Source organism: Tenebrio molitor, chromosome 7 (assembly GCF_963966145.1).
Source record: "Tenebrio molitor chromosome 7, icTenMoli1.1, whole genome shotgun sequence".
Lineage (NCBI taxonomy): Eukaryota > Metazoa > Arthropoda > Insecta > Coleoptera > Tenebrionidae > Tenebrio > Tenebrio molitor.
In genome coordinates, this window is record NC_091052.1 from 7,332,171 (window position 1) to 7,344,703 (window position 12,533).

A 12,533-nucleotide genomic window follows, 5' to 3' on the forward strand; every position below is an offset into this window, starting at 1 on the left:
TCGTTGTTGCTGTAAGAAGTGTTGGTTTTGTTAAATATTTAGTATGGACAACGGGTCGTAAACGACTTGTCGGGATTAGAACAGGAACAAAACGTTATATGGCTTAAAGCGACCGGTAATAAAAATGTTAGACAAAAATATAATGTTTATTAAATTAAACAAAATGATACACGAACATAGTGTGGAGGATTAGGAGCGAAACGTGGCGCCCTGATGGAGTAATCCAAGAAGATGAAGAATTATCAATATATTTTCGTATCCATGATTTATACTTTGCTACAGCTGTGTATACTCCGGGATAAACGCCACAGTCGCTTCCAAAAGAAACAATCCCGGCGAGGACACCACTGCAGACTAATGGCCCTCCCGAGTCACCCTGAAATTAATATCTTTTTAAGCAGCCAGCTCATATTTTGATGGAATTTCTGAAAATAACTTAAAACAATCGCTAGTGGTAACGTCTTGCTCTTCTTAATACGCATAATACTTTTTAGAGCCGAATAAGCAAGATAACTTGTTAGACTAATTAAGAGTTTCCAGACGGATTAAGCGATTATTGGATTAAACTCTGTTTATAGGTACATGCCTACTGCTCATTAATCTAATTGAAATGTAGCTTAATTCCAGTGAAGTTTGATTTAATCAAAATGACTGACATTAGCTCCTGAAACTTTCCTTCTTTTCCCTAATGTGAGAGTTACAAGAAGACAAAGTTTTCAAAAGAACTTTGGCAAATATTGTTAGTTAATTAACCTTTGCAGATTTAATCAAGTTAAGTAAGATAATCCACGGATATTTGTGTCATTCTATTTGAGGCACAGTTAAAAGACCGTAAAATGTTAGAGGGGCACACGAGAAGGGGAATGACTTACGCACTATTATTGTACTTGAATATTATTGTTATCGCTTATCTTTTAACTCTGTTTGTTTTATATTTTCAACGATTTCGTACTGCCTTGAGATTTTTATTGCATTTGTGTGATGTTTAATCTCATCTAATTAAGGACAGCGTTGCAGTTAGTACAGAGTGATTCACCCAAACCACTTTATGAATCGTACACTAAGAAAGTATACATTTTACTCCAACACACATTACGCATTACCATCATGTTATCAGGTGATTCCGATCAACGGTTGCGAAACACCAAAATTACTAAATTCTAAAAATATTTTAAATGACTGCAGAGTGCACTTAAGCTTGTTGATAATGAACAATGTAAAAGTATAAAGCATTCACGATTGTTTCAAATTCGGACTACATATGAAAATCTGACATTTTAGTTGGCAGTATTGTGATTTGTCGTCCAGGTTCACGAGTGCTTAAAAAAGCTTGAATGGAAATTATCCGGTTAATTTTTAAGCACAAATGGTATTTAGGGAGAATATTTCTCGAATGAAAATACAGAATATCTACTGAAACCAAGTTCGAATACTGGAGTTTCTAGATTAAATGTGTACTTTTTTTCGGCGCAAAATGACATAAACTGTCTTCAAACACTGTTCTTGCTCTTTTCTGTGTTTTTGGTTACACTTCCAATGACATTTTCGCCAATTTCTCTTGGGTTTTCTTGACTTTGACGTTTCTGCTGTAACAATGTTATGGCAACGTGGAATTTCCAGTGTAATTTTTTTAATTTCCATTATAAATAATAATTTTTGTAATGACGAACTAGAGTTACCAAATTTAGTAACTTTTGTCTTGTTAACACACCTTTATACCGCGAATTTGGGATTTTAAAAAGTTAGGTTATGGGTCACGTTATTTGCTTTTACAATTTTGTACTTTTTCATTACGTTTCCATTATCTCCATGAGTAATTTCTTTTATTTTGTTGAAAACCTTTAAAATGTGCTACTTCGCCTGTTTGGTTATTGATGCTCTACTCCGTTTTGGAAATTCATTCATTATGGTAGCGACAATAATATGACAATTTAAATCTTTGCCAACTGTCCAATTTTTATTTATTTTGTAAAAAATCTAACAAAAAAAAAGTTCCAGCTACTTCGTCATTACAAAAATGAATTTACTATAATTATTCAGTACTACCTGTCGCATTGTTAAAACAATGTCTAATTGAATTGCAATAAATAATTAGGGAATTACAACAATACGAATATTTAACATATGAGAGGGCCTGACGTCAATCTAACAAAAAATATCTTCTTGATCCACTGCGTGTTGAAAACAATCGTGAAGGTCTAATACAAACCTAAATATTCTTAATTTCATCATTTCTATTAGGGTTTATCTATGAAAAGTTGCTATTTTTATAGCATTGCACAAGAGTTCCCGTCAGCATAATATTTTATACCTGGGCTTGGACGTAAGCCCTTTAATCCTGCACACGAATTCCCGTCAATGTAAAAATGTACCCCAAATTCTAGACTCGAATTCCCGTCAGAAAAAAATCTCTGTTGTTGAAAGCGCTATTACGAAAGTAAGATTCAATGATGAATCTTTTATGTTTTGAAGTAAAAACCATTGTGCGTTAAAATTTTAGTCATAGTGATAGTTGTTTGACGTTTATTATCTGAGTTAGCAAAGATACGAAAAATCTGACACTGTCAAAGTCATAGCCGCCCCTTATCTAAGTAATTGCTCATCACACGGTATTTGTAACTTTCTAAAATTTTAAACATTTCTTTTGGTCCACGTAATGGTAAACAACAATGGTACCTGGCGACGGCGATGGCTGGAGGCATAGGTAAAAGCGCCCTTTTTCAATTTTCAATCAAAATCATGCTTTCATAACATTTTCTCTTAAATCTGTCAACACTTTTAACTACTCCAATTTGAATGAAATTTAACTTCTTTGATTAATTTACCCGTTCTAAATAATTATTTTATTTAATTCTCCAATTATTATATCTATAACTAGATATAATTTATAATAACATGTTACAATAACTTGTCATGCGTTTAAAAAAAGGTAGTCAAGCGGGCTGTGGTTTGCTTTTTTATAGTTGGTAGGCCTTGACATTTCCTTCAAATAGATAAATTCACATTTAACGTAAATCGAATAATTCATTTAAAGTCGCCTTTAAAATCTAGTAAAGCTCTGGTCCTGAAAAGAATTGATTTTGGCAAAAGAAATCAATCGTCCGTTGAATAATTGACAACCGATGGAACTACGCCATAAGTTTTTTGAAACAAAAGCAAGCACCAGGCCACTTGACCACACATTTTTTGATACATGTTAGTTAGTTACTAGGTGTTTACGATAGTTCTGAATACACTTTGTTAGAGGTTAGAGGCTAGACTGTGTGACATTCTGTGACCCTACCAAGATTCCCTGAAAATTTAGTTTAATGTTAAAGGTTAACTGTTACGAACAAACTACTCTTACTTCACTTTGCTAACAAGTGTCTGAAATTAATTAGTTCTAAATTTAATTCCACCATAACTTAAGTGACATTAGTTAAGCACTTGAAGAGAAAAGACACGGTTTCCAGAAATTAATTTGTAAATCAATCATTTCACGTCGTTTGAAGTTTAACTTCATTTCTGACTTGTGGTATTTATTTGTCCTTGCTACTAGCGTACACATTAGATTTTTTTTGTTAAGATTTTATATTGCCCTAAGAACAAAACACACTCAAAAGTTTTTGAAATTAGGTAGGCACAATAGTGAAAAATGAGGATGAAAAAATACTTTTGGTAAACAACCGAAAAGACTGATAAGGTGACACTTTTTAATGTAATAATTCCACAATGAGTTGCACTTCTTTCCTATGTCTACGACCCAAAAATAATAAATAAATGAATAATTAAATAAACAAATAAATGAGAAGTTGAACATTTTTTGTTGTCCAACTTGCTTAAATAAATTGCATTATTAATTTTAATTAAAATCTGATGAGATAATTTTTTGCGCATTATTTTTGTCTCACCTGACAAGAATCTTTTCCTCTACCTCCGGCGCAGATCATTTTATTAGTTAAATAACTTCCATAATATGCCCTACATTGCCTTTCCCCAATTATTGGTATGTCAACATAGAGCAGATTGCTACTGATTACCGTCGTATTCTGCAAGAATTTTTGTAATAACACCAGTTAACAAAACTGGACCACTTTACAAATTTAGTAATACCCCATCCACAAACGGTGCACAGCAACCCTACCCTCGGGACAAAATTCGCCAAATCGATCGGTTTCATTGTTCCACTCCAGGTCTTAAAGCTCCCCAAGATCTTCAAAAACACCGATCAAGACAATTCTATTGTGAAACAATGATCAGTACCTGGAGCACGGCGATGTCGTTGAAATTTTTGTCGGGGTCATAATTCCTATGTACAGTGACGGTGTTAACTGCCCTCAGGTTTGAAACGTCCGGAGTGTTGATATTCAAATTTCCAGCTGCAATTGACATGGAACGAGTAGGGAACGGGTTGCCGGTGTTGTCGAAGCAGCAATGTGCAGCCGTTAGGACATGTCTGTAATCTACAATCGAACCCCCGCAGATATGTTTCCCGTTCACCCTCAGGGACGCCTGAAACCCCCAATTATTAGGTAAATTTTTGCGAGCTCGGCACCGGTACCATGAAGGGGAAGTCGTACTGGTGGCTGACGTTCCGGCCGCCTATGATTTTAGGGGAGGATAGCTGATTGCCGCAAGCATTTCCTACGATCACATCTGCAAAAGTCGATCAGTTACAGCGATATTTACCGCAAACAAGCAAGTGAGGTGTCGGCACGAAGGGAGAGAATACTTACAGAGGAGAATTACGTATTTGTACCACATTTCGGGAGTCTTGTAAATGACTTGTAGTGTAATAACATGGTAAACAAAGAAATCACGTGTCAAGTCTAATCTTATCGACATCAAAACCCCGCAGAACAAACAAGTCTCGCTGATTACGCCAAGTGCTGACTTGAATTTATTCGCGTCACAGGTACAGAGTTAACATTCTAATTAAGATTAAAGCATAAGACGATTCTTACATTTCCCCCGAAAGTCTGCATTAAAATGGATCATTTGCGGTCCCTCAGCAATTTTGAAGTCATTAAGAGATGATGCTTTGAATCGTAACGAGGCCGTTATAAAATTGCGCGATAATTCCGAATTATAAAACTACAGACTTATTATTAATAAAATTTTCATGCCCCGAGCTAAATCTAATTTGCCTTTATTGCTTTGGTCTCACGTTAAAATGCAGGGTGCTTGGCGGTTTTTAAACAGAACAAACATTATACACTACTCTCGAAGGATTAATTATTCCCATTCCAAATTTAAATGGACTACAACAGAATTGCTTACGCGCCGCACCCTCTGTCCCGGCCCTGCCTCAAACACCACCCCTAAAGTCGAGAACTTCTTTGTGCTTTTTTATGTTATCGCTAAGTAAGACGCCGGTTAATTTTTACACAGAGAAAATGCCGCTCTAAACGTGTTTATTGGACCATCGAACTGATTCTCTTCCCTCTATTTATTTTTAAATTTACCACTAATTTTAATTATTGCCCCTACGTACGGCGGCCCATAAATTACACGATTCCTTAGAGGCCAACCCCGATTTATGTCTGTCCAAGTTTGGTGTTTTACGGTTGCACTTTTATGCGCTTCCAAATATATTTGAACCTCATGTGAGGCAGCTAATTCAATTTTTCAGAGATCTGAATTGCTTCATCGCAGATGAGTCAAATTATTTATCTGCGTAGTGTCTTTTTTGATTTCCTAATTAATTGTTCCAAAAGTTTTTATCTAATTTGTTATTGTTATTGTAGTTTCACCTTAGCCAATTTTAAGATAACTAATTTTAGTAAAAACATCCTAATTACCGCCCCTCAAAGAGGGAGAAATACAACATCCTCTGTCGCACTATTCAAGTTGCTACCTTGCCAAGGATATACAGGTCGCCAGAAAGTATGGATACAGCTAAATATTTTCAGAACGGTTTACCAGAACTCGCTGAAATTTGGCACACAGAAGTGTTTAAATTCTATCATCTGAGATTTGTTTAAATTTTCTAACCTCATTTATTCTGAAAATACAAGGCTAACTTGTTTTTTTTTTAAATGGCTCGGGGGGTCAAATTTAATATTTTTGAAAAGAATTTTTTTGTGAATTCAGTGATGTAACAACACACACCCACATCGCCGCCATTTTGAAAAACTTTTTTAGCGTAAAAGTTATGTATTTTGCGTTTAAACATTTTATTTATTTTTTTTGTTTGACACTGTCAGAATTTGAGAATTTTCTCCTGTGTGAATGGATTTTGATAAATGTCACATCTTGTCAAAACGAAACGTCAAGCTAATTTTAAAGATTTTAAGGGATTTTGAGCCTCGTCGAACAAAAAAACGTTGTATTCAACTCGTTCTTGTGTAAATTGGACTTTTTTTGCACTAGTGAACCTTTAAAATGTTCGTTTCACTCGCGTTTTAAATTGGCCCACTCGTGCAAAAAAAGCCCAATTTACACACGAACTAATTAAATAAATAATTATTATTAAAATGTATTCTGTTTTGGTTAAATCTTTAATTTTTACACTTATAATTAACTTTTATTTATTTTTTGGTCAAAATACAGATGGCAAAGAACCAACGATAGATGACGACATTTCCAGGTTAGATTTTTTCAAATTTTATTAATTCGATAATTTTTTATAAGGTTTCAGTTAAAATAAGATATGCATGTATTACTTCACTGAATTAAAAAAAAAGTACTCTTTTTAAAGATATTAAATTTGACCCCCCGTGCCATTTAAAAAAAGCAAGTTAGCCTTGTATCTTCAAAATTAATGATTTTAGAAAATTCAAAAAAATGTCAAATGAAAGAATTTTAACACTTCTAACTGTGTGCCGAAGTTCAACGATCTCTGCTAAACCGTTTTGAAAATATTCACCTGTATCCATACTTTTTAGCGATCCTGTATGTAGATCAAAATCGCCATACCCGACAATTCAGAAAACACTACCACCACAAATTTATTTCTTATTACATATTTTTAAATCACTCCATTAATTAATTTATTCACGGGGGTGGTCAATAATAATAATAATTATAATAATACACGGTCCAACTACTGGAAAAGCACCGGAGTTAAGCAACGCCGGCCGCGGTCATTGTTTGAATGGGTGGCCACAGAAAAATCGCGTTTCAACTTCAACCCTTGAGAGTGGGTGTCGTACAGTTGGCTTCAAAAAAACGGGAATTGAAATCTGACCTAATGTGAATTGGAAATTTAATTTGTCAATTTATGTCTGTTTGACAGTAGTATTTCTGACACATAAGTGCAGTTTTTTAACCTAAACTCTAAAAGGCCGTTTCAAACTATAAAAATTTAATAAAATCTGACAGAACTTTTTCTGACAGTTCCCGTTTTTTTTGAAGCCAACCGTATATGTAAACGTATAAACTTCGTCCAGCGAGAGATTGGAAGATTTTAAATTTTATTAAATTAACCCAACACTACAAAATGCATTAGAATACAGTTAATTTCAAAATTATAGAGTACACCTAAAAAATCAAGAAGTCGATTTATTACAGTTTTTTCCACATGTAAAGATGCCTTTTTGAAAATTGAACGTCATATTTTTATATAGGTTAGGTAAGTTTGACAACATAAAACGCTGCTGATATTTTAGAACACCATAATATTGTCTGTTTTATCCTCTGCACGGTGCTCTTCGCGATGTTATAATACTGGGCTATCGGACCACTCTTCATCTCATTTCGAAAGAATGAGCACTTTCGCGTTTTCGGTTAGATTAGGCATTTTGTAGAAAATTAGGTGTACTCTATAATTTTGAAATTAACTGTACATTAATTAGAGCATAATTTCTAGGCAAAAATGTTACTGCTGGAATGATATACATATTTCAAATTTTACGTGCGTTAGGTACTCCTTTCTCTACGTAGAATTTAGTAATTTTTATGTCAACCAATCTCTCGCTGGATAAACTATAACAAAATAATTGATAATATAAAAAATAGTGGTTTCGAAAGAATTATTACTTGATGGAAATATCCGTAATGATAAATAAATCGGGCCTCTAATAAAAATTTAGAACGAGCCGAGCAAATCTAGTTGTTGTTAGAGTTTATCTGATATGATAGTTGCCCCAAAAATATGTGTCAGATGAATAACGCCGCTTGTAATTGTAATATTGTGAAGATTTGTTGTTGTGTATTTTTCCTCAAGTGGCTAATTTGCCTCCCAAAAGGTTTAAAATTTGTCAACAACGCTAGACTGATACGCGAGTTGTTATTCACAATTATCAAGAGATAAAAGTTCCAACAGGTGGTAAACATGTTTTCCCGTTTGCACTTTTTGGTTTCCTGGTCTGTGAAGAATTCGGTGTGACCTCTGCGAATGTCTTGGTGGGGTGAAAAGGTGAAGGCCACGACGGGGCGGTGTAAACCAATTTTGATTTTTAATTAGTACTGTCGCTAACAAATTTTCTGTTTCCTTTCGGTTCCTCCGCGTCACTGTCTGTCCCGATAATAACATCGGAACAAAGATGTTCCGGCAAATAACTGTAATAAAACTGAACGAATTAATCAGTCTTTGTAATCCCGCGAAACAAGTCGTTTATTTAAAAATCTCTCAACCCTTGTCACTAATTGACGCTCGGAAAAAAATTAATTAGTTAGCTTCGAAGGCACGAGAGAAATTAATATTTTTTGAAGTTTGTATAAAAACTGTATAAATAATGGAAAAAGCGTCTGGTATTTGGCGTAGGATATTGATTAATGCAAGTGTTCCCCGCTTTCCTTTTTGGGGCGGAAAACAGGGAACGGATTTTCCGGACGGAACGGTCGTCCTGAAGTGTTAATTTATCCACGAGGTGGCAATTTATTCGGACGAAAAATGTGGTCAACAACATCGTTAGTAGTAGCTCGTTAGAGCAAGCCAACACCGCGAATTAATTATTTGGGCCTCACCGTTTAAAATAAGAACGCGGACCGAAATTGCTATCTGGAGTCGACACCGGAGTCGTTCGTGCCCCAAAAAGCTCAAATAACGGAAGACTTGTTGGCAAAGTGCGACCGACAACGAAAACAACAAGTCCCAAATATGTATCTGATCCAAGACGGAGAAACAAATCTGATTTACAGGCTGGAATTTATGCGTTTCCGCGGATTTTTGTCCTTGCGGATAATAAATCAATCCGTAATGTAAATTTATCGAGATCCGTCGGCTTAGACTTTTATTAATTTCGATGGGTCGAAGTGTACCTGCGGATTAATAAAGTTTCCGGGGACCCAATCGGATATAAACTCGATAATGTCTGTTTATAAATTTTCGGTGCGCCGAATTTACAGCTCGACTGAAAACAAGCGAAATCCCCACATAAAATATTAACATTATTAAAGTAATTTCGCCCTTTTCTTCGAATCTCGGGGGGAAATGGGGCATAAATTCGCCCGTTATGGGCCAACTAATATGACATAATCGCTCATCGTCGGCTGTTTCAAAAGTTATCGCCTATAAATAGGGCGATAAGGGATTTAAATGGAGGTGCACACCGAATCGTTGTCGGCGAAATTTGTAAAAAGGCGCCAATTAGAAGGGAGTCCCGCTCGATGTAAGTCTCGTTTGGTTGGTTTTGCGAGAGAAGGATGTAAACCCCCGTCTGGAGGATTTCGCAAACACGAAAATGCTCCAGGTTTACACTTGACAAGAAATGTGACAAGCAACACACATTGGATTTATAAATCAATGGCGGAAATAAAATAAAAAAGTTTAGCTTGCGCTGCGTTTGCATCGGGTTGGGGGCGTTAATGCCCTACAAGGGAGGCCGACGCAACCTAATAAAATGTTTTTATTGATCTGTTCGAAGTCATTTGCAAAATTATATTCTTTATCGCTTCATTAGAAGAAAAGCTCATTTTTATTTTTATAGAATGGTTAAATTTTATCTTTGCTCTTGTACTAAAAGCGGCTTTTATTTTTTTTGGAGAATTTGCCTAAAAGCTCCCATGCAAATCAGAATTGCACGTCCATAAACACATTTTATAAACAAAACGCTCCACTCGACTCCACTGTTGTTGGTTTAAAAAATGTAAATGAAATAAAAGTCACATAAAAGTGGAGATAGTCGCAGTATCACAAAGACACGTGTTTCTCGCCAAACAAACAACATTAAATTCAATTCAAAACTTTATTTAACTTAACGTTCACAATGTGAGCTTCGCAAAGAGAAGTGTCGGTGGAAATGACCGTGTTACAGCTGCAATCGTGAACACTTCCTTTGCAGGATTTTGTCTCCGATTCGATTACCTACTATTTTGTAGTTTTTTAAGTGGCTCGGAAATAGTTCCCTCGGGAACCTGGATGTGAACGTTCTTTTGGCGAATTTTCGAATAATGACCGACGAACTCGCAACCGAATAATCTAGATGTAATGATCGATGATTTAGGTATTTGTTTTGACAAGGATTTATTTATTTGTGCCTCGCTTTTTACGACCTCTCCTCTTTGTAAAATCACTTTATAGAATATCAAATCAGGAATAAAATTTATTGGAGCTGGGTGGAACGTATTCGTCAATAAATGATTTGATATTCGCTGATCCGAGAGATCTAATCCTAACAATTTGCTCTTAATTCGTTGTTACTCGAATCAGGGCTGCTCGAATTATTCGGTGAGGTGCGAAAATGCAATTAGGTCACACCGATAATTCACACCTTCGTCTTATTTACTTTTCTACATTGCAAACATCTTGATGCCGCATCTGAAAATGTTACATCTTTACGATCGATTTCAACAGGCACTTGGAATCGGGTCAGGGTTGGCAGATTCACATTTTTGAGAATGATTTCATACTCCATAAAGTAACTCGAAATAGTTTTCCATAGGTTTTCTTTAAAGACATCCTGCACAAAGTTTTTAATCTCTTAGTCCAAGAATACTTTTTTTCACGGTATTTAAGATTTCTTAGCTAACCGATTCCAGTCCCACTAAAATTATTTACATATTCATTTCGGAGAGAAATACCAAGAGAAAGAATCTCTTTAAAATATTTTTTTCTCTCAACATCGTTTTTTTTTATTGAAGAATTGATGGCATATGGATCGTAAATATTTTCAAAAATTGATTATTGATAATGAATCAATTTCAGTTAAATATTCTTGACGACTAATTAATACATTTTTCTTGAAGAAGTAGTTTATAACCTAATTAGAGGTGGTGACGTCAGAAACTTCCTCTAGTTCTCGAAAACCGTAATAAATACCTATCTAATCAATCATCCTAATCTTGTTTGAGTGAACACAAGTTATCGCTACCTTTATCCCTCTTATTTGTACTTTCTACATTTTTCCGTATAAATTCGCGTCATTTTCTTAGTACACAAAATTAAGATAATCACATTTATAACGAAGGTTACTTTATTGTACCCCCGGAACGCTGAGATATACATTTAGGAGATGAAATCATCCTTTGGGAATCGTTTTTCAATTTATCTCAAAAATTAGGACAGCGAAAAAAATCCACTAGCAAAAATTTTTGTTTCTTACGCTCCACAGGAGGTCATTGATAATCTAAAAATATTAAAATAAAACCCTATAATATTTTTTGCACAAAATAACTTGCTTGTTTACATAGAAAGTATTACTCATTTCGTTTTGTTGTATACATTTTTAAAATGATGAAAAAAGAATGAAGGCGAATAAGATGCTGTATAGTTGGCGCGGCGAACCACTGGAGTAGTCACGAGGTTTTCACGTGATAGTTCGGGGTTAGAGCAAACCAACCTTACTTGTTAGTGAAATATCTGTAACAGAGCTAGAATTAGAAGGATAAGGTCAATAAGGAATAAATTGGAGGAAACAAAACGCGTTGCCATAAAACAAATTATGTACTTCTTAATTTTTTTGTTCCTTTTCTTTTGCAGTACTACTCTCAGTTTTCACCCTTATATGATCGGCATGAAAATTAATTTGATGTTTTCTTCTCTCAAATTCAAATTTTAGGAACTGACATTCCAAGTACGATATTTTGTTTTTTTCTTTGTTTTAGATCTATTTTGTTGCGTTAAATTACATTATTCAAATATGCGAAATCATTTGCTCATTTCTACATTCTTCAATGAGCGTATAATGATGACTATTATTCAAGAGGACGAAAATTTCAACACGAGCCGTAGGCGAGTGGTGGAATCGTCAGATTGAATAATAGCCATTATATGCCAGTTGAAGACTATACTTTCCATTGTGAAATATTTTTCACACCAATAAAAGGTGTGTCAAGGTTGATCTATATTGGTCAGTAATATTTCTGACGTGCGACGATAACTCTAAAAATACCTAAACTTTAACGATAATAGAAAAAATGCTGTATGCGTTTATTATTTTAAAATGACTTGACTGATTAAATGAATCACAGCCAGGGAATTTTCCGTGTGCAATTGAGCTAATTGAATCGGTACTATCTAGAAGACTAACCTAATATCTATGGTATTTATATTACGGGAATTACCTGTCGAAGCTTTATCCTAATATCTATGGTATTTATATTGCGAGAAATTTCCGGTCATGATGACGATCGTTGGGTCTATATTATTTTATTGATTGCTAATATCCTTT

At 34.8% G+C, this 12,533-nt stretch overlaps 1 protein-coding gene across 1 annotated transcript; it reads right to left on the bottom strand.

The window, feature by feature from the left end:
* Positions 1 to 132: 132 nt before the first annotated feature.
* On the bottom strand, positions 133 to 5,268 carry LOC138135878 (trypsin beta-like). The gene is made up of 6 exons (XM_069054831.1): positions 4,716 to 5,268; positions 4,541 to 4,635; positions 4,243 to 4,491; positions 4,079 to 4,192; positions 3,891 to 4,028; positions 133 to 376 (listed from the first exon to the last, which is right to left on the bottom strand). Exons 1-6 carry the CDS (start codon positions 4,822 to 4,824, stop codon positions 155 to 157), a joined length of 927 nt encoding a protein of 308 aa, XP_068910932.1. The 5' UTR covers positions 4,825 to 5,268; the 3' UTR covers positions 133 to 154.
* Positions 5,269 to 12,533: the final 7,265 nt, after the last annotated feature.